The sequence below is a fragment of the Agelaius tricolor genome, unplaced genomic scaffold (genome assembly GCF_023055355.1).
Source record: "Agelaius tricolor isolate 1412-34295 unplaced genomic scaffold, bAgeTri1.0.p SCAF_46, whole genome shotgun sequence".
Classification (NCBI taxonomy): Eukaryota; Metazoa; Chordata; class Aves; order Passeriformes; family Icteridae; genus Agelaius; species Agelaius tricolor.
Window position 1 is genome coordinate 3,480,400 of NW_027269306.1, and position 22,794 is coordinate 3,503,193.

A 22,794-nucleotide genomic window follows, 5' to 3' on the forward strand; every position below is an offset into this window, starting at 1 on the left:
TGCATAAACATTTTCAGGGTGAACTTTTCAGAGGAGAATTACAATAGCTGTTCAAATATAAACATGCTGTGACTTCTACAGCACTGAATCCAATTGCATGGTGTTATAAGCCACTGCATAATTTAATCTCCTCCCCTGTGCTCTATCTTAAAAGTAATTAGGAGTTCTATATGCAGTGCTCCAGCTATTCCAGAGTCCAATTTTTCATTATTTGAAACCTTTTTTTTTAAATTTCCAGTTAAAGCAGTTACCTATTTTAATTTTAATTGAAGAAAATGAAGTAATAGTTTATTAATATCTCTTAGCTCTTTTCTCTCCTTGGCATTTTAAAATACTTGCTGTAGAATATTGACGTCTATTCTTGCCCTCCTTTTTTTGTATGCAAAACAAGTCTGGGGTTTTTTAATCTTTTCATAATCTCTCTCTTCTGCTCATCCTGTTGCAGTTCCTCTGTGCCAGTTCCACTCTGAGCTCTTCTGTTTTAGACAAGGCTCCTGTAATGTCATACCAAACTCTGGATGAAGTCCTACTATTCTATTTTAAATACTTCTCTATTCCGATTGAGATTTCTGGCTTCCATATTGTAGGGTTTTGTTTCTCTTTTCCCAGCTGTTTGCTGTTCATATGGCCAAATGAAGCTTGCTGCTCCTTTTCTTCATGGTTATGTCCAGGTGATGAACTTTCAGCTCAGGCAAGGGGGTTTTTTTTCAGTTTTTCAAGGTTTTTTTACCATATTTAGTACATATTTTCACACATGGTGCTTTGAGCTCATCACATTTCTCTTTGGTAATCTTTTAGGAACTTTGCCATCCTTTATTGGGGCACAAAGAACAAATTTAGCTGGACTGACACTTCCCTTTCTAGGTTAGAAACTTGCTGCAAATTTTTTTTTTGGTTTATGGAGTTGTAAGGATCATATCTCATGATGCTTTAGGTGGAGGTATGCAACAGCTTCTGTTCTCATGGTCTGCCACACTTTTATACTTCCATATTACTACTTCTCTATGGTGTCTTTATGGTATCTTTTTAAATTATGTTTGCATATTTGGTAGAGCTGACTCACAGCTTTTTTTTTTTCCCCTCAGAATGTTGTCTTATTTCACAAAAGGGGTGCTTTTCTGTTCTTTTTTTTCCAGTGTATCTCAACTGAATATATTTTCCCATTAGAGAGAATCAGAGCAGTAAGTCAAAATTGTATGTGCCCGTTCAGGAGCAAATATCATTCAATTGAAAGTTCTCTTCTCCAAATACTTACAACTTCAGACTTTATGTTGTAATCTGCAGTGGCAAGTAATTAGACTGCATGTAGTCTCTGTGCAGAAAAAATAACATTGTTGGGACTAGGGTATTTCAGTAAAAAAATAATTATTATTGCTGATATTGACTTAAAAGATAATGTGCACAATTTCTGGATGCTCATTTTATAGGAGGGAAGTTCATTTGAATGCAGCATTTCATGAGTTGCATGAAGTAAAAATGTCAGTGCAGGAAACACTGAATGTCAGGATAGGTTGTCACTGGTGCAATGCAATTTAAATTTCCCAGCTCTTATTACAAGGCTGGGATTATAACAGCCTTGTAATAAGATTATTACATTTATTACTTAATAAATGAAGTAACAGAAGGAGACTTTAATATAGAATTGTCTGTATAATTCTACATGGATGCTAACTGGTGGTGTCCAAGATGCTCATGGCTCCTGAGCAAACTGGTTTTATTGTTATGATTCCTTTCTGAAATTGACATTTTGAAACTAGAAAAAAGGTCAGGGTCACTGGGGAAGTGAATGGCTGCCAACTTGTGTTTAAAGACAGCATTTTCGATCAAAAGGATTCCTAGAGTTGGTAATGTATAATAATTATCTTTTGTGTACCCTCGGTAGTTTTCCAAAATTTAATTTCCAAAATTTAATTTCCAAAATTTAACTTAGGTTTTCATGAGGGATATACCTAAGTTTGCATATGCAGGATTTGGAAATCATGACTCTGTGGAGGTTTTCATTTGATTAACAAGTTGATTTTTTTTTTTTTTACTTGTAAAAAAATACTTTACAATATTTTACACATATCTTTTCACTATGCAGATACGTGTTATAATCTTTAGCAGCATTACATTGTTATACATGTTATAATCTTTAGCAGCATTACATTGTTATACATGTTATAATCTTTAGCAGCATTACATTATTATACATGTTATAATCTTTAGCAGCATTACATTGTTATACATGTTATAATCTTTAGCAGCATTACATTATTATGCATGCTATAATCTTTAGAAGAGTTATACTCTTATACATGTTATAATCTTTAGTTGGATTACATTATTATACATGTTATAATCTTTAGTAGGATTAAGCACATTACTTTCCTCCCAAGATTGGATTGCAATGTTCTGAGAAACAAATATAGATTTAATTTTGATTTTAAAGTGTTTCATACTTTGGAGCAATTTTCAGAGTTGGTAAATACAGATGTAACAAGTGCAATTTAACAAGGTAAAGTTGTGTAGAGAGTGAGTAGTGGAAGCAAAGCAATCTTCTGGTGTGGATTTTCTGCCTGAATTTAGGGGTCACTCTGATCTCATTTCAGATGATCTCACCAGTGCAGTGCCACAAGGATGTGTGGGTGCAGCATGCCACTCTAGTTATTCATCACTTATCAAAATAAGCCAGTATATTGGTGGATTCTTGGTGGGTTCTTGGTTGTTGATGTTAGCCTATGTTACCTAATACAGCAAAAAATGAAGCTTTTTTTTTTTTCTGGAGAACTGCAGAAACCCCAGAAGGCAGCAGGTGGAAAGACATGGAGTTAAGAGGTGTGGCAAAGCATGTCAGGTTCATTCGTGTGGGCTGTGAGCTGACCAGAGGCAGGTGAAATTCGGGGCTTGTCCTGGGAACCTTAATGCGTGGTGGTGTTCACTGCTGGGTAGAAGAGCATGCTAAAAGCCACTGGGAAAGGAACAGAGAACAAAATACTGCCTGTTGGCCTGTCTTTTGAGCCCATGATGTGATGGAATTTGTAATTTGATGCAGAGCTCACGTTGCCTTGTCTGGACAAGGGTGAGACTTGGTGTGAGCCAAGGCACAGGAGAGCAAACTGCAGTTGTGGCTGAGTGATGCCCCATTTCCCTGCTGTCCTAATTTGCATTTCTCTCGTGTTCTGCCTCTCTGATTTCTCCTCCCCACAATTAGGAGCATGGGATGCTGTCCAAGGGACAGGCAGAGAGTTTAGTGCTTGAGGTGAGAGTCAATTCCAATTGTAGATGTGTTCTTCTATGGCGCAGCTTAGAAAAGAAGAACAGGAAGGAAGAAAAAGTTACTTGTTTCATCTGTAATAAATGAATTCTTGATGCTAGATGTATTTAGAGGAAGGTGTTCTGAGGTTTAAGTACTGTTTCAAACAAGGAAATGGTTTGTCAAAGAAAGGATAGTTAATTATTTGTGGTGGTGTGAGGTCCCTGGGACGAGGTGAGAGATGAGAATTTGACTCCATGTTCTTAGAAGGCTGATTTATTATTTTATTACATATTAAAAGAAACTATATACTAAAACTATACTAAAGAAAGAGAAAGAAGACCTCAGAAGGCTAGAAAAGAATGATAATAAAAACCCATGGCAGACTCAGAGAGTCCGACATAGCTGGACTGGGATTGGTCATTAAATTAAAACAATTCACATGCTGGGTAAACAATTCTCCAAATCACATTGCAAAGCAGCAAAACAGGGAGAAGCTGAAGCTTCCCAGCTTCCCAGGAGAAGAAATCCTGGTGAAGGGATTTTTCAGAAAATACCACAGTGACAAATTACTGATTTAAGATAGACAGAAACTGATATGTTGCAGTGGGGGACAGCAGGTACTAGAGGAATACACTTTTTGTTCATTTAACAAATGACACAAAACTGAGGCAAGTTCTTGTCTTTTTAGACTGTAGCATATTGTATTTTGGTCATTGTACATACTTGATCACAGTTAGTCAGTAATTGATCAGTAAAACTGACTGAGTGATAAATCTGGGTTTGTGCCTTGACTCCAATCTGCAACACTCAATACAATTTTCTCAGATTGCTCTGAGACTGTGTGTTAACCCTGGAGAAAAGAGATCTGCCCCTTTCCTGCATGTTGGAAAAAATTCTGTCTACAATGCTTGTTGCTACAGATTTTAGTGTTCTTACCTTCATGGACTGCAACGTGTTCATATTCAGCTTTTATGTTCCTGGTGTTAATTTGTACCTTTCAACCTGCTGGTGTACATCCAGAATTTCTTTCTGTTTTCTACTGGCTTTGGGTAACTGATGGAAACAGAACTTTCCTTCCTTCCTTCTATGGCCAGTAGCAGCATTGCTTTTGAGTTCAATTAAGTACCATGGTGTCTCCAGTGAAAGAGTGAGTTTTTGAGTGGGTTGTTGTGGACTGGAGAGGCAGTTTTTATCCAGCTGTCTTTTAAGATGCCAATAGAAAAAGAATATCATTATTAAGATTGATCAACTCTAAGAAAACTTGCTTTGCTGTGTTTTCTTACAGTGAACAAATAATCTTACAACTTGAGCGAAGAGCTGGATGTTCACCTTTTAAAAGTGTTTGTGCAAACTGTCAGCAGAAAGGTCCAACAAAACTTCTTGCAGTAATTGTTGCAGTGGTAGTAGTTTATAAGGAGAGGTGAAAGAACAGGCAGATTCATCTGGTTTGTGCTGGGCTGGTTAAAATTGGCAATAAAGAGGGGGTCACTGTGTGTTTGTGAGTCCCGAGGTGGTGATGATGATGATGATGACAACTCAGCTGTTCCTGCTTGTGGCCACTGCCAACCTGAGATCCCAATGAAATCCCCAGAGAAACCAGGACTTTTCTGAACTGTTATGTCCTATGAGTGACAGGCAGATCATTCTGACAGCTTGGTTTTCTTTGCACATCTCAATGATGGCAGCATATTATGTGTGCCACAAATATTGTGTAGTAAAGGTGTCACTCATAATGATGATATATATTTTATAGCAAAGGCTTTAATGGCTAGATGCAATCGCATAAAGTTTGCTCTTATTATGCAGCAAAACTTTGTGTTACTTAGGAAACAAAAAATACTTTTTTTTTCAAATTTTGGTGAGACGTGTCATTTTGAAATTTGCCTCCATTGTCTTTTTCTGTTAGTCTTTGGTTTTCCCAGAAAAAGAATTGCATCCTTAATCTGTAATTTAGCAGGACAAATTGTTCATTATGAACTTAAATTTTCATACTTATTTTAATGAGATTGAGTATACCTGCTGTGGAAGATGTCTAATATGGCCAGATTTTGGATTTATACTCAATGGAAACCATCTTTGATGTTTGTGCTTTTGGTTTACAAGCTATATCTTTTCCTTTAGTTGGAACAGTGTCTTCTCCAGCAGTTTTTGCTGAAATTGTGTTCCTGGACAGAAGAGTGGAGCCCAGACTTCATAAAGAAAGAAAAATGAGCATTTAAACAGTGAGCACTCTGTTTGGAGCAGGTGTGCTTGAGAGGTTGTTACAAACTTCTGACATTAAACCTCTAAATTAAGTTTTGGGCTTATTTGGTGCCCATGGCAGAGGAGGAGTGAAGGGAGTGCATCACTTGGCAGAAGGTGGCAGAGGAAGGAGAAGGGGAAATTTTCCTGGGAGCTGGAGGGGAAGAAGTGAAGCAGGAAATAACCAAATCCATGAGGTTGGTGTCAGAAGGACACTCAGCTGGCAAGAGGAGGCACAGAAAGGCACTCCTGGGATAACATTTCTGACAGTGTAAGGTGCTCAGTGCTCTACAAGTCCTTACAAAAAGGGGGGATTGTTTTTTGTTGGGAATTTTTTTGGTGTGATGTCTTCAGGTTATATGGAGAGAAGTAGCTGACTTTTCAAATGTATGCATGCCTTTTAAATGTTCTCTGCTCTTAAGTGGGAATATGTGGTAAGTAAAAGTTGACCAATTTAAAAATACTTGAAATGGCATTTCAGGGATCCTCAGATAGAGTAAAGTTATCACTGTAGCCCTCAAATTTGAAAATCTAAACTTGGTTCTATGGAAACTGCTTTTTATGTATGCTTCTTCCAGTTCTCAGGCCTTTGTTAATCAGTGGCTGAGATTTCAGTTTGTAATTTTGTTGCACGAAACACAGCCTAGACTGAGTTGTTAGTTCTCAAGTATCTACCTGACTTTCCATAGATCTGTAATTTATTTTTATATAAAACGAGAAATGCAATGACACAGTTGGTTTATAAGGCGATGGATGCCACAGTTTTTGGTTTCCCTTTTTTTCTTGGTGCTGTGGCTTCACCAGGCTAGATGCCAGGCACCTACAAAAGCCACTCACACCTCTCTGCAGCTGGACAGAGGAGAGAAAATTTAACAAAGGGTTCATGGATTGAGATAAGAACCAGGAGAAATTATCTGGGCACCTCTGCCATGGGCTGGGGGTGGGTCCCTGCATCCCCCCCGGGGATCCCTGCATCCCCTGGGGATCCTGCATCCCCCTGGATGTCCATGGCCTGTGGGTGGATCTCTGCATCCCCCCCTAGATCCCAATGGCTGCAAGGGCTCAGCTGCTTGACCCTGATCACCCCCAGGGTCTGCAGAGGAATCCCAGGTGGGATTCTGGCCCCTGGAGCACCTCCTGCCCCTCCTTCCCATTGCCCCTGGTGTCTCCAGGGCTTTGCCTCTCGTGTTCTCACCTCCTCCTCCTCCTCCTCTTCTCTGTCTGGAATTAAAAGTGGCCCCCAGCTTTGCTTTGATTTCTTCTTCAATCTGTTATCCCAGAGGCATTCCCAGCATCTGTCCCTGTCCCAGCCTTGGCCAGCAGCAGGGACTGGCTCTGCTGGGCACAGGGGAGGCTTCCAGCAGCCTCTGGCAGGAGCCACCTCTGTGCCCCCCACTGCCCAAACCAGGCCATGCAAACCAAAACGCTTGGCAGGCATGAAAACCCTGCCAAATTTCCATTTGGCAAAGGCAATGTAAAGATTTTTGCAATTTTCAGGCACATTTTTTGAGAGGGATGTTGCAGTAGCACACCACAGTTCCCAGGCAGGAGCACTGGAACTTGCTGGGCTTTATGGCTGGAATGTTTCACAGTTTGCCTCTGGGTGTGCCTGGGGCAGTGCAGCCAGGAGTGAAAATGACAGCTGTGGGTGACCTCAGGCAGGTGAGGCAGTGTCACACCAGGTCTGTGCCAGTGTCCTCACCACAGCTGCGGCTGCTTCACCCCCTGAGTGTCGCAGACATCCTTTTATGGAAAATCCTTTCCTTAGGACTTTTCCTCCGGAGAAGCTGAGAGGCCTCAGAACAAAATGTACCCAATGGTTATCTGCTGCTGTGGAATGCAACAGGTGGGTCTGTGATTGGTCTCATAGAGTTATTTGTAATTAATGGCCAATCACAGCCCAGCTGGCTCGAGCTCTCTGAGCCACAAACCTTTGTTGTCATTCCTTTCTATTCTTAGCTTAGCCAGCCTTCTGATGAGAACCTTTTCTTCTATTCTTTTAGTATAGTTTTAATGTAATATATATCATAAAATAATAAATCAAGCCTTCTGAAACATGGGGTCAGATCCTCATCTCTTCCCTCATCCAAGAACCCCTGTGAACACCATCACACCGTGATGGCAGTCCCAGTGCAGTCACTGCATCCAAGCACCACACTGGTCTCCCTGTTTGGTGTGCAGTGCCAAGAATTGGCTGGAAAACTTGGTTTTCTCTTCTCCTGGAGAAAGCATTTGTTCTGCTTGGGTGAAATGTAGTTTTCACTGCTGACAAGGGATGGGCGTGTGTTTATACACTGAATTTTTAAATGGAGCAATAGTGAAACATCAGGAGCAAGTGTTATTATATAAACATAAAAAAATGCTGAAGCACCATCAAAGCATCATTGTACATCTCTGTGAAATTACTTGAATGATTGATGTCATGTCAATGTCTGTGGCAATCAAGAGAAAATAGATGAGAGAAAAGATTCCATTTATTTTGTTGAAGCTGCATTAGTGCTTTACTTTTTTTTTTTTGCTGTGTGGATCCCTCTCAACTGAGTAAAATGAGAAATAAATATTTTTATAAAGCATGGTAGAATACCAGAGATTAACTGAAACCTGCAGAGCCTGTAATACTTTAGGAGACACTGAACTCTTTCTCATTCTGCTCTTTCCTGTGTTGAGAAGTGTGGATCAAGCCCTGTCTAGCAGAATTACTATGCTACGTGTCACAATACAATAAAATACGGTGCTATGACCTAAACAAAGGACCTGAACCCAAGGTTCTGTATTATTTTCCAACTGTGTTATTTCCCAAGAATTCTGCAAGCTTCTGAAGTTGTTGCACAGGAAAATCTCTTGGGGTCCCCCAACCTTAGTTGCTGTGAATAACTTTTAATTCTTTTTAAAGCAGGCCAGGTTGCCCATATTCCCAGTGTTCTTTTGGAATCTTGCATACATTTTTCTTGTAGAATGTCAAGATTACTAAAGAGGGGGTGAACATGTTGAATATTTTGAGAAGTTAGAGATTGCTTGCCTGTAGCAGTTGGGAATTTGCTGAAAAATTGCCATGCTGTTACCCCATACACACCCCCCCAAATGAGACCTAATATGACAGGTATTTTCTGCTTTCTTACATCCTCAGACCATGGTTTCTGAAATTGTCTTAGCTTTCTACATGGTATCTTCAAGTCCTTAAATATTAAACCCTACAAGTCTTGTTTCTCCATTTATGAGAGAGGAGCTAAAAGCTCTTCATAGTTTCTTTATGTTTCTAAAATATTCTGTATATATAAAATGCTGCTCAAGTACCAAGTTGAAATCTTTTCTCTTAAACAAGGCAACTTGGTTTAGTCAGATTTTAACCTTCTAAGACTGCCTAAAATGATTACAGGGACCCTTTGTAGTCCTAGCAGCTTTCCAAGGTGTCAGCAGTGGTGAAAATCCCCATTCAGTCTTGCTCTGTGATGTTTTGAGGTGCTCTCTCTCTCCTCTCAGGCTTCTCAGAACTATAAGCTTGGCTGTTTTTTTTGGTGTTTACAGATGTTCTTTGGTTTACCTTGCCTGCTTTTTCCACTGAGCACTGGTTTTGCAAGAAATTAAGACAAGAAAGGGTAATAGATTTTCACACGAGGTAAGCATGTCATAGAACATAAATCCTCTCTTGACCAAAGAAAACATTGGAAGGCTGAACAAGCCAAGGGCAAGAATTCTGCACATCTTCTCAGCTAGGTAAAGCAGGAGGCATGTGACTGTAGGAAATAAAGGTTTTTAACATAGTTTAAGAGTTCATTATTTATTATTTGTTTGAGATTTTTCTGGAACATGGATTTACAGATCACGTAAATAAAAACCTGAATTCCAAAGGAAGTTGAGGGGAAATGAAGAATATTTTGAGAAGTCCTGTGTGTAATGGGCAGGTTTTATTTGAATGTAAAGATAAAGAATGGTAGACTAGGGGAGAGTTTCTTTGTCTTCTAACAAATGTTCTGAACTCTTGGTAAAATATTTTATTTCAAATAAATACTTATAATCTAGTAGATTAGGCCTTTTCATCGCTATCATCGTTACTATCTGACCAAAAAAAGAGTTGATATTTGTGTTTCCTTTCATAAGGTGATAAATCTTTCATTGCTGTGCACTTGGTTTGATTAGTGGAAGGGTATGAGATAGCCAAGATGCTTCAAACTGTGTCTTCTGTTCCACAGGGAAACAGGAATCCAGAGAGCTGGCCTGACCCTTGAATACAGTCATTACAACCTCATAAAAACCAGCTGGTTTTAGTGAGGATTTATAAATTATGTATTAATATTATTTTATACTAAAATATTTTATATTATAATTAATTATAATTTCTAATCACCAGGATTCCTGTATCCATCATTGGTACACATAACGTACACGCATAACAAACATGTTTTATACAGAAGCTGTAATTCCACACAGCTGAAAGACTGACATCAAATGTCAACCTAATCATTTCTCAATCTTTTTTTTTATTTTATTTGCAAGCTCCAGATTTTTTTCCAGCTGAAGCATCTCTCTACCCAAGAGTAAATTTCTACTTACTCAAAATTTACTTCTTTTTTTTAATTAACCTTTTCTAATCACAAAAGTTTGGCAGGTCACAAATCAAAAGCTGTCACAAACATCTTAGCTATCCACATATTTATGACTTGTTTAAAGAAATGTAAGAAAATTTATAGCAATAAAAAAAAAATGTTTAGAGTAATTTTTCAGATGGGTTGGCAGAGCACTACTTCAGAGCTCCTGACATGGATTACTGGCTGCTGGGGATCTGGACAATGGCAATTTATAGTTTTATCCAGGTCTCATTTAATTTTCATCTCCCACATATGGAATTTTAAAGTTCATTTATTTGCACGAGTCAGGAAGGTAGAAACAGTGCCCAGTTGGAAAAAGCACTGTGCATTTTCAAGGAAATTCCCCTCATTATGTTGGGGAGGAAACACAATCTCAAAACTTTCTAACTATGTAGCTTAAATTGGTTTAAGTGTCTAAAGTGGGTGGTTGTGCTTTTCAGGAGCTGTCAGTTCTTATTATGCTGAGTAGCTGTGTTCAGTTATGGGCTGGAGAGAAACCAATTCCACATTGTGTGCTCCATCATGATATCCCTGGTGGACATTGTCCATTCACACTGTTTCCCAGGTTCTGGGCTGTGTTTACTGGGTGGATTTGTTCTGCTCTGATGAGGAGATCCTGGTGTAGCTGAGTGTTCTTCCATGTGGTTGGATTCATAAGGGTCTTCCTTTTAATGGATTCTTCCTTTTAATGGAGCGTTTCCTCTCCACATGGAGGCCGTGGCTTCCAGAAATGTGTTCTGTTTTTCAGGTACTGCTTAAAAATGCAGCAGTTTGTTGATGAATCTTTCTAAGTCTGTGAAATCCATTTAGATTTTGAGAGACAGATAAAATAAATTGTGTAATTGTAAGCCACCTTATATAAAGGGGAAACCCAGAAGTTTGGGATTAGATACCCAAGGGAACAATGGAAACCTCAGAGATGATGGAATCACATCCTGGAGCAGACTCACCAGGATCACAGAGTCCAGGACACCCCAGGAATTCCATCCTGAGCATTGTCCCAGCACTGGCTGAGCTCTGTGTGGTTGGACACACATGTCTGTGTGCCCAAGGTGTGTTCTCTCCTCCCTTGCCATTCCTCTTTTCCTTGTCAGCCTGGGAACATTAAGAAACAACCACTTTGAATCCAAGAAAGAGCAGTAAGCACAAAAGTGCATGTTAAACCACTCTCTGCAGTCATCAGGTGCCTAAATCCAAAATGCACTGAGGGTTTTGCCTGCTTGTGATTGAGTGCACCTCGTTCTCCAAGTTATCTTTAAAATGAAAAATGCCACCAAAAATGTGTTTGGTCCCATGGCAGAAACTTGGAATTGTTTTCCTGCTGGGTAAATACAAACCACAGGGTCATGCCCTCTTGTTCCATTTTGTCTGCTTCTCTAGATCTTTTCTTTCTTTTCTGCACCTTGGCAGGTACTTCAGTAGTCAGGACATTGCTGCTCAAGGTGTCCTCTTCAGTTCCTGCACACTGAAAAAAGTAAATTTTAGTCAGTTTTCTATTTCTTTCAGATAAAGCAGGAAAAGAGTAAAGAGTTAAAGCTAAAGCAGCCACTGAGGGGTGTTCTGGACCAGTTTTCAATGTTGGCATAAGAAAAGACATAAACTATTACTTGGGGAATAGCCCTATTGCTTCTGAGCCAAGTTGAGTGCTGTTATCTAATTCCTGCTGTGCAAGGGGGAGAGATGGCGTTGTTATAACTAAACTTGGGGCTATTCATTTGTTCCTTTCTTACAGGAACCAGCTTCAGCCTCTCCTGGGAAGGTTCAGCCAGTCAGAGGCTTTGTTAATCTCATCTGGGGTTGAGCCAGGCACTCTGGATGGAGTTCTCCTGGATGTTGGCTGTTCTTCCATGCAGTTAGACACACCTGAAAGAGGCTTCTCCCTGCAGAAGGATGGGCCCTTGGACATGAGGATGGATCATGACAGGTATGCTATAATAGAACAGTTCTTCTTGAACCTCAAAAGCTGGCTGCTGTGCAACCCCTGTGCATTTCCTTTCCTCTTAAAATGGAGAATTCTTATCCTCAAACCACATCTGATACTGCATGAGTGTCCTGTCTGTCTTTTGCCAAAAAGCTTTTTTCTGTCTCAGTGCTCAGCCCTGGTTGTTGCCTTTGCCTTCTTTGAGATGAGGGGAAGGTTCCAGTGGTGAGTGATTAAACCAGTAATGTTTTAGTAACTGCACCTTTAAATGGTAGCATTTTTGGAGCATGTGGTACACAGTTACAGGAACATCTCTCTTTCAGAGGCCTGTTATTTCCACAGTTTCTCTGCCTGTACTTGATCTGCAGGCTCACAACTTCTTGCTGCAGTCCCTTTCCTTTTCTGCCACACTTGCTGTTTGTGAAAACTTCACTGGAGCAGGTCCAGCTGCTCCCTCAGAAAAGGAGCAGCATCCCTCTTTCGTGCAATGATCATTTGATCCAGTTGCTTCTCTGTGAAAGGAACATCATAAAAATAAATAAATAAATAAAATCCTGTTGATTCTATCTGCTAGGTTAAATAAGATAGCCACATTGCTTGTAGCATGCTGGTGTGATGTTCTCTTTCATGCCCATGTGTTTGTTGTAAGTTCTGTTCAGCAAAATTATAACTTCCTTTCTCTTTGTGTAGGAAGCACATCAGGCTTACTTTAATGTCAAATTAATGGTTACTGAGTAAATCACCTGTATTTAAATTTGGATTGGTGTTCAGTACTTTCAAGAGCATGAAAATTAGTCGTGGAGTGATAATTTCCACTTATGCAGTGTTTTTCATTTTCAGACAACCTGATGTATTTCTGCAGCACTCTGCTTTTTGCACGAGCAACCAACGATCTGTCTTGTCTGGGTGATGGCTGTAGTTTCATGACACATTACATGACAGAGAAGGGCAATTTTTTCTTGGTGTTTTGATGAATGTGGTGTCTTAAGAAATGCCATTTGTTCTCTCATTGCCCGCAAGAGCCAATGGGAAGCCTCAATTTCTAAGGAATTAGCTTACCATATTAATGCTAAATTTTAACACAGCAATTTCATGATACTTGCTTTTTCTGGTCTTGTGCAAAATGCTCCCATGGTTCTCCTGGGATTCAGTCCTCAGATTCCAGGAATCTGAACTCCAGGCTTACGTGTAATTCGGATGCATCGTGAGAAAACAAACACAGAACAGGAGCCTCAGAACAAAGGGTACCTGAGGCATAACAAAACCCTTACACTGTGGCTGTTGCTATGATACTACTTGCCTCCAAGTTTTTTTATCTTTTGTAAGATACTGCAGGGGACTAAAAAATGCCTGAAAGCAAAGAGGAGAATTTATTAGGTAGTTTGTCTGTTTTCTCTGATTTGTAAACGCACAGATGATGTTCATAAAATACCCTGAACTATTTCAGTAGCCAAGTGAGAGAGATGTAAATACATAGATTGAAGTCTTACACTATTTAAATTGTAGTGAGTCCTGTAGTTTATATGACTAGGTAATTTCTGTTATCTAAGGAGAGTGTTTCTATATAGATTCTTATGCTTTTTAGTGAAAAGTAATGTTTAATTATCTTCATTAGCAATTGTTTTCATATCAGGAGATTTGAAATAAAAGATCCTTGAAATCAGTTCTGGCTAGAAGACAACATATTGTGCAAGGTTGCTGAAATGAACCTGTAAGAGGCAAGTTTATATTCTAAATCTGGCTAAAGAGAAAGGTCACACATAATTTTCATCCTAGCACGATACTGGAATATATTTATTCTTAATTTAACGTTACTTTTCACTAAAAGGCATAAGAGCCTATATAGAAATACTGTCCTGAGATAACAGGAATTACCTAGTCATATGAACTACAGGACTCACTACAATTTAAACAGTGTAAGCCTTCAGTCTATGTATCTACATCTCTGTCACTTGGCTACTGAAATAGTTCAGGGTATTTTATGAACATCATCTGTGGGTTTACTAATCAGAGAAAACATACAATAAATTCTTTATTCTAAACTCTTAAGCATAGTTTATGATAATACTTGGAAGTTAAAACTGTTCTAGTTGAAGTTAAGAAACAAACTCCACCTAGACCAGTGAGAAAAGGGGATTTAAAAGGCAGAAGCATGGTTTATAAGAACACTTGGAAGTTAAAACTGTTCTAACTGAAGTTAGGGAGCAAACTCCACCTAGAGCAGTGAGAAAGGGATGTAAAAGGTGCAAGCATGGTTTGTGATAACACTTAGAAGTCAAAACTGTTCTACTTGAAGTTGGGGAACAATCTCCACTTAGACCAGCGAGAGAAATGGGTTCAAAAGGCAAAAGCATGGTTTATAGCAACCCTAGGTAGTTAAGAGTGTTCTAACTGGAGTTAGGGAGCAAACTCCACCTCGAGCAGCGAGAGAAGGGGATGTGCAAGGCGCGAGGTGTTTCCACAGCGCTGCCCCCTCCACTGTGCATCCCACCCAGGCAGTGTGCACGGTGTGTCTGTGTGTCTGTCTGTGTCTGTGGCTCCATGGAAGCTCACCTCTGGTGGATGGCCGCTGACCTGGGGGCACTCACTGGGCTGATGGGCTGCTGTGTGTGCAGGTGCCCCGGCATGGCCACGGCCGCGGATGTGGTGAACGCGCTGGACCGGCGGGCGCTGGCGGCGGTGCTGAGCGCGTACGGCGAGGAGAGGCACGCCGGGAGGATCGCCTCTGCCATCGTGCAGGCACGCAGCATCTACCCCATCACCAGCACCAGGCAGCTGGCCAGCATCATGGCAGGTACCCTCATTAATTCTGCACAGGAGGGAAGGAAATATTAATCCCCACCAAGTCCCAGAGGGATCTATTTGTATTGGAGTGGTGCAGGGTCTAATCCTGCCCCTTCTGCTCTGATGTCAGCTCTCTTATTTTTTTTATGTTTTTATTTTTGTATTTTAATTTGACAATTAGTTCAATAATAGATTTAACATAAAGTGATTTATCATTTTGTCCACCACAGAATGACAGCAGCCTTGGGTATTCTTTATCCTGGCTATTGATCCTTTCAAATATCAGATATGTCATATCTGTCCTAGTTTTAAGTGTCTGTATCTTAATATTTCAAGGGCAGGTACCGTGGCAGTTTCCAATTACCAGTAAAATCAGATCATTTCTGTCTTTCTAAAGAATCAGGAAGCACAAAGCAATACATGGCTTGCTTCAACTTGTGCATGCCAACTAGATCAGCCTGAAGAGACCATTGAAACACCTCATCTTCCTTGCTCCTCACTGTAAACAGCTGGAAGAAAATGCAGTCAGGCAGGAGCAGTGCTTGCATCAAGAACCTTTATGTTTGTTTTCTCAAGTAAAAATTTTCATAAGACACAAATCCTGGTCATTAACATTATATGTAGCATCACTATGTTTTTATTACTTTACCCAAATGATGAAAATCACTACATCTTGTCATAACTAAGTCTAAACTGCTGACTTTGAATACAGACCTTGAAAACTCTAATCCAAATTTAACATTTGCTAAAGAACTGTGTAAAATATTTCATTGGTATCTTGAAGAGTATCAAAAATTTCATGGTGTTCTTAAGAACTTGTATTACTTAAACTGGAAGTCTAAGGCACTTAAATTTAATGATGGAGAAATTGGAAAGTCTGGATTTGTGGAAGTCAGGATACTTTAGTCCAGTCAACCAAGGCTCAAAGTTTAGCTGATATGATAAAAGGACCTGAAGACACTTCTTGCTGTTGTAAGCCCCTGCTCTAAATACAGTGAATATAACCAATCTTAAAAAAAATAAAATAAAAGAGACAAAGCACTATGAGGCTTTTATAAACTTTTAAATTTTTAATGTCATCATTCGCAATATCCTGAAATAACAATTGTGAGCTTTGTCATATATATTCCATGCTTTTTGAAAAAGTGTTGACAAGACAATGTACTACCCCTGAGCTGGAAGCAACTGTCTCACTGTGCTAAAGATATAACATATTACACACAAGCAACTCAGTAATTCTGAAATAATTTGGTGCCATAGCTGAAAGTAAGGGAATGAAAATACAGGTGTATGCAAGGCAGCAATTGGAGATCCCTTCATGTTTAATGTGCTGCATGTGAGCCAGCAGTTGATGCTCCCTTGCTGTGACCATGAGAGGGATTTTTTTTTTGTCCTCACTTTAAATTCCCCGCTCTGTTTGAAGAGGTTCTTGATCCACAAGTCAGGTATGCACCAGGTAGTGTACATGCCAAAAAACAATGAGTCCAGCACACATCTGCCAAGACAATAAATATGTGTGTTTGGTGTGCTTTTCTGGGAGTACACAAGTAATTGTAAAAATTTTAGAGCTGTTACACTGATCCCTGTTTGCATAAAAGTTCCTCCAGTTTTAATTTGGTTCATCCAGTAAGGAAGCACTGTGGTGGATCCTATCAGTTTTTGAACTGATTAAGAAAAACCTTAAGGAAATTTTTCATAATTGTGATATATTTTGATTCATTCATCATCTGTAATTAACATGTATTCTTACATGGAATTATATTGGTGAAGTTATTGGGATAAACCAGAGCTACAGTGCCAGAGACCACAGCTACAGGAACCTCTTGATGGCACAGCCCAAAAAACCACTGACTAATACAGGACTTGACCAGAGTAAGATTTATGACCTATTAGTTAAATGTTATGTCTTTTAAAAAATAAAATATTAATTAGAATAGTAAAATCTTGCATTTTAGATTTTGCAGATTCTCTGCAAGCCTGATTATCTTCCAGAGCAGGGTCATCATTTTTGCCTGGTATAGGAACCAGAACACAAGCAAAAGAATCTAGCCAATGAAGCTGGGTGTCAGCATCTGAGAATCTGTGTAGTGCCTGTATTTCTTTCTCCTCTTATTGATTACTGTGGCTTCAGATGTTCCAGAGCTCCCAAGTTTTATCTTAAGGTCCAGCTGATCATCAGAATTACAGTGGATCTAGACTTGGACTAACCTGAGCTTGGAAAATTTAATTTCTTTTGATAGAATGCTAGATGTCTGGTCTTTCCTACCACCCTCCAAAAGCTTAGAACTTGTGTTGCAGTTCCTAATCCATTGGGAGATAAAGGTGAAGGATGTAGTTTAAAAAAAACCCAAGGAAACAAAACAGCATTAAAAATTTGGTCTTGCTCCTGGTGTTTATAAATATTATCCAAAAGGCTTCTGATCTGGTTAAATAAGATCTCTAGGAGCTGTGGAATCTGCAGTAGGAAGAGTTTGGGGAACAGCATCTTCTCCTGCAGCACAGTGGAACTCTTCTCACTGTTTGTAATTTTCACAGAGCTGTTTGCAGCATTGAGTGCTCTGTAAATAGTGAAAATCAGCAGTTCTTAGCTGAAGAGTAGTGAATAGATGTGTGAAAGTTGATTAAGAGGCACTTCCTCATGTCTGTTGTTGTACCTCATTGAGCTGTTTGGAAATACTAGCTCTGACTGCATGTGCAGGAAAACTCATTAAAAATGGTGAAGTTTTTTAGGATGTAATTTTCATATGCTTTTCCTGTGCAACTAATGGTCTATTTTGATTTCTTTTCAGGGGGCAATATATCCTTTTATCTATTATTTTTTGTTCAAAACTTATTTTTTCTGAGCATTATTTAGGTACATAATCTATGAACAAACGATTTTGAGATCATGTGATCATCTGGCCTTATCTTGAAAGGAGTTGATGATGACATGTTAAAAAAATGTTCAAAATTTAAGAGAACTTCAATTGGTGAAATCAATTTCTTTCAGACCGGCTCACTTTTACAGGCTTTAATTATCAGTTTGGAATTTGTAATATTGCCTGCATTTCAGCTGGGTGAGAATTAGCACTGTGCTGAGGGAGCCCAGACAAAAGGACATTGGTTGCGTCACAGCAACTTATTAAATGCAGTGCTAATTCAACAGACAAATTCCTGCCAACAGGTGCAGGCTCTGAATTCATTCTTACACTCTCCCACTCCCTCACACTCTGGGGACTTGCATGGTTCCTATTGACAGGCACAGCACACTGCTAACTCCATTCACAAGCTTTTCCAATTTCAATACGTTTCAGTGTGAGAGCCTATTAGATTTTTTTGAAGTGTAACTATCATCAGGGCATCCTGAAACTAAAAATGGATATTTCTCTCACTGGGATTCCAAAGCAGTCATCTAGCCAGAAGCGTGGTGTTTTTATGAATGAAATTCACTTTGCAAGCTTCCCATACAGATTTTTTTTTTGAATTTTTAAAATGTTTTTGTGCATTGAACAGCCAGTTACCAGGAAGGATTTTCTTCAAGTGTCTTGGTAACTGGAGGGGCCTGGGTGAGAAGTGATGTGCCTGAGTAGAAAGCACAAAGGGATTTTGATTTAACTGAACTAGAGGAGTAAGAGTGATAGGAGAATTTTTCACCCTATCACCTTTTCATGGAACTCATGGAACATAGATCAGAATCTATTGGCTTGGCTAAAAAGCTGAAGACCAGTGTGACAGAAATCACATTTAATATATATTTTATTTAATATATCATTTTATAATATCTAAAAGATCAGAATAATCAGAGATTACATTTATGAGTTAATTGCAGTCTTTGAGAGTAGACCAGTAAGTCTTTGAACATGTAAACAGTTTGATTTTGGGTTTAGTCTGGGAGGTTTGGGTTGCATAAAACTGCACCAAGTGGCTGCATTTCTTTACCAATTTCCTGAATTACATTTAATATATAATAGCAAACATTACCAATTTTCTGAATTAAATTTAATATATAATAATAACAACCAGATTAGAATAACCAGAGATTACATGTATGAATTAATCCCAGCCTTTGACAGTAGACCAGTAAATCTTTGAACATGTAAACAGTTTGATTTTGGTTGTAGTCTGGGAGATTTTGGTTGCATAAAACTGCAAAGTGGCTGCACTTCTTTACCAATTTCCTGAATTACATTTAATATGTAATAATAATCAGATTAGAATAACCAGAGATTACCTTTATGAGTTAATCCCAGCCTTTGACAGTAGACCAGTAAGTCTTTGAACATGTAAACAGTTTGATTTTGCTTTCAGTTGCATAAAACTGCAAAGTGGCTGCATTTCTTTACCAATTTCCTGAATACTAGTATTCTGTGCTTTATTATAGGAGCTGCAGTGCTCTTTGTGTGTGTTCAACTGAGGCATGTAAGGTTGTGTTATACTTACAGAATATATCTGGGCTTTAATTAATTTTTCTTCAGTGTGTGATAAATTATTCATAGTGGTAAATTAATGTCAGAGTTAATTGTCACAGAAGGTTATTGTAGGAGGAAGCTGCACTCAACAGCCATGGCAGGATTAGTGGAAGAACCTCCCAAAGACCTGTTAGTGTGCTAGTCATGCTAATAGCTTCAGTGTCACTGTTGTTTTACTCCTCTGTTCAGCATTGCAGTTGCAAAATATCAGTGTTGATGAGCAGACCAATGAAAACCTGCCCAGATACCAGCATCCTCTGTCCATTTACATTTTTACAAAGCCTTTTGAAGTTGAATTTAGATGGATAGGATGGTTTAGGTTGGAAGGGGCCTTAAAGCCCATGCTGCCCTGCCATGGATAGGGACACCTTCCTCTAGACCAAGTTGCTCCAAGCTTTGTCCAGCCTGGACTTGGACATTTGCAGGAATGGGGAATCTACAGAGCAACCTGTTCCAGTGCCTCCCCACCCACAAAGGGAAGAATTTCTTCTAATCTGATTCATTCCATAATTGTGAGCATCCTATCAGTGCTGGTGGCTGTTCCTGGACCTTTAAACCAAGTTGTGTTTATTTTGCCTAGCACGGTGTTCCTTAGGCTATCAGACAGTTCTCATCACACACAGCTGGCACTCAGTGGCTGTTCTAAGGGGTCCATTCTCAAAGAACCCATTTTTAGGTGTGCAAAGAGACATGGAAACAGAGGCTATGCCAGTAGGCACGAGCTTGGTGTGGGTTTCTTGGGAACCCTCATGCTCTGTGCCTTTTAGCTCTCCTTTTAATTGAGGTCTCTCATCAAAACAAGCTTTGTGACCTCATCAATGAGAGCACACATTCTGTTTGTGGTTCATGGTCAGTACAGAAGGTTATGTTCTCAGGGACAGGAATTACATTGACCAGTTAGTGTAGCTTTTTCTGGAGTTGGTAAATGATGGAAAAGCCTCACTCCTGCAGGCTGCATCTATTTATTGTTTGGTGAGACAGCTTCAGACCACAAATACACATGTACTCCTTGGCTGGGACAAGTCTATCCTGTTGCCACTTTGTGTCTTGAAGCATTCAGACTATAAGGATTGGAAGTAGCCACAACTACAGCGGGGTCTCTTCAGTGAATTTAGGAGCTGTTAGCTTTGGAGATCAGAGGAGCAAGGTAGGTAGGAAAATGAATTATGCAGAAACATATCTTAGGGACATAGCATATGTGAAAATAGCTGTGTTAATACCAATTGACTTTTAAAATCCCATTATTTTCCTCTGTCTTTGCTGAAGACTGAGATTGCTTTTGTGTTTGTGATATGCTTTGTGAACGCTTAGGCTTTCTGACATAAGTAAAATCTTATCTTTAAAAGCCTCAAGAATTGCACTGATAAATTCTTCTGTGTGAGCCTCTCATGGGTAATGATATCTCTATTAATATTTTTCAATCACCCATGCAAATTTGACTTTAGACAACTAGTTTCAGAGGTACGGTATTGCCCTCTTTGACTTCACTATGTAGAATAATAGTTACTTGATTGTGAGCTGTGTTTACTTCAAACCCTTTGCTTCATTATGTTGTAACTTAGCACTGACATGAAATTGGGGCATTCTAATGCATACATACCAATTGTATTGCCTCTTGTTTAGAAAAATAACTGTCCACTTATGTGTTAGCATGATTTATTCAATTTATCTTTACCAGACTCCTGTGGTCACTTAGGTAATAGATGATAAATTTACTCAAGTTTCACAGATATTGCACTTTAGTTCCTCTGATCCATCAAATCAGGCTTCTCTAGCTTTTTGTTCTGTATCCATGTAATGAAAGTTCAAGCTTAAAATACATTAAATATTGATATATTAAAATTCCTATCAAAATTTCAGTCTCTGCAAAAACTTTTTTGACTCATAAGAATTTTGGGTAAAGGAAGAGGGAGTTTTGTGCATCTAACTAAAAAAAATATTTAATCTGGAGATTTTAGGTCTGACAAACCTTGACATATTCTGCTGTGTAGGCACGTGAAAACAAAGCAGTGTCAGCTGCATTTTCTAAATTTCTCAAGGGGTTTTTGTGAACATTTGAAGAAACACAGGTGTAGTGTTCAACAATTTCTGTTTCCAGACAAGGATACCTCTTTTAAACTTCAGGTAGTTCATTGAAAGATAGTTATTGCCAGGTAGACATTGTCTTCAGCCTGTGAAGAAATGCAGTTATCTGGAAGCCACAGGTAAGACTGTGTCCATTGTATATTAATTTTTTTTCCTTAAAAGTGTAACACAACCACAAATTCCAAACTGACATTGGTTACGCTGAGCTGTAAAGTGAGGCTTGTCTGTCCTATCTTTTTTTTACTTTATCTGGATTTCAGCCATTAGTTTTTAGTTTCAATTGGTGGTGCTTTTGGAGAAGGAACTTCTCTAAAAGATTCTAGGGAAAAAAACCCAACCACAAAGCATCTTAGTTTAATAGGCTTTATGTCCAGAGATATGAATTCAAAACATAAAATAAAGATGTATTATAAAGAAGGAAGCTCACTAGTCAAGGTTCAGTTTTGACTATGCTCTCCTTTAAAGTCATCTTGCACGAGTGGATGCCAAGATGTAGAACTATTAAGTTATTAACATGCATATTTTAAAATGTGTGACAGGTGCTTTTCCAGCATCAGCGCTCTACGCACGGAAGGACTTGCTTCAGAGACCTGTGCATGTTGCTACTAAAACTTTCCAAGGCCTGAGGATATTTGTGAATGATGAGCTCCATGAACTCCTGATAGGGCTGAAGACAGCTGAGAAGTTCCTGAGGCCTGGAGGTCGCCTTGTAGCCCTGTCCTTTCACTCCCTGGAAGATCGAATCATCAAACGTTTCCTTCATGGCATTGACATGACAGAGAAGTACAACCTTGGCTCAAAGCAGAAGATCAGACAGGCTCTGAAAAATGCCTCCAAAGGAGAAGGCACACAAGGATCTCCCTGTGGAAAATCCAACTCCAAGTGGATTTCTTTACAGAAAAAAGTTCTCACACCCCAGGCCAAGGATATTGAAACAAACCCAAGAGGAAGGTCGGCCAAGCTAAGAGCTGCTATTAAACTCTAACCCAAAATATATGATTACATGATTGTGTCATTTCCTGAAATTCTGTTTTCCAGAATGCTAACTGGACAGATATGTTCAAACTGAAAAAATAAAAGGAAGGCTGTGAGAAAAGATTTCTTTCTTACCTTTGTCCTTCTTTGTGCTTTGGTTAGGAAGTAGTATAGAGCATGAAAATGTAAACAAAATGCATATAAGTGGGTGTCACTAATTATACAAAAAAGACATCTTTTTTTAAAAGAGCATCAAACACCAAGTTTATAAAAATTGCAGGTTTGATGTATTTATAGTATTCCCTTAAGATTAATTTCAAAATCCTGGCATTAAGAGTATAAATTCAGTAGTGAATTGAGATGTGTTTTTATGGGGGTGGATTTCACACACCTGATTCAGATGTCTGGTTTAGTCTAGAGGAAGTTTAAACTAACCTAAGAATTGTTTATATATCTGTTTCTGTATCCCAGCTAACTTGTTGCATGAATGCCATTGGAATAAGAGGTAATTCTGAC

At 39.1% G+C, this 22,794-nt stretch overlaps 1 protein-coding gene across 2 annotated transcripts in view; it reads left to right on the forward strand.

Moving 5' to 3' along the window:
- The window catches only part of METTL15 (methyltransferase 15, mitochondrial 12S rRNA N4-cytidine), a 78,857-nt gene extending 56,458 nt beyond the window's left edge, over window positions 1–22,399 (forward strand). For both annotated transcript variants that reach the window (XM_071455243.1, XM_071455242.1), the window contains exons 4-6: window positions 11,798–11,989; window positions 14,602–14,780; window positions 21,843–22,399. In XM_071455243.1, coding sequence (XP_071311344.1) covers window positions 11,798–11,989; window positions 14,602–14,780; window positions 21,843–22,288 — 817 coding nt within the window. In that variant the 3' untranslated portion in view covers window positions 22,289–22,399. The remainder of the gene's footprint in view (window positions 1–11,797; window positions 11,990–14,601; window positions 14,781–21,842) is intronic.
- The last annotated feature ends 395 nt before the right edge of the window (window positions 22,400–22,794 follow it).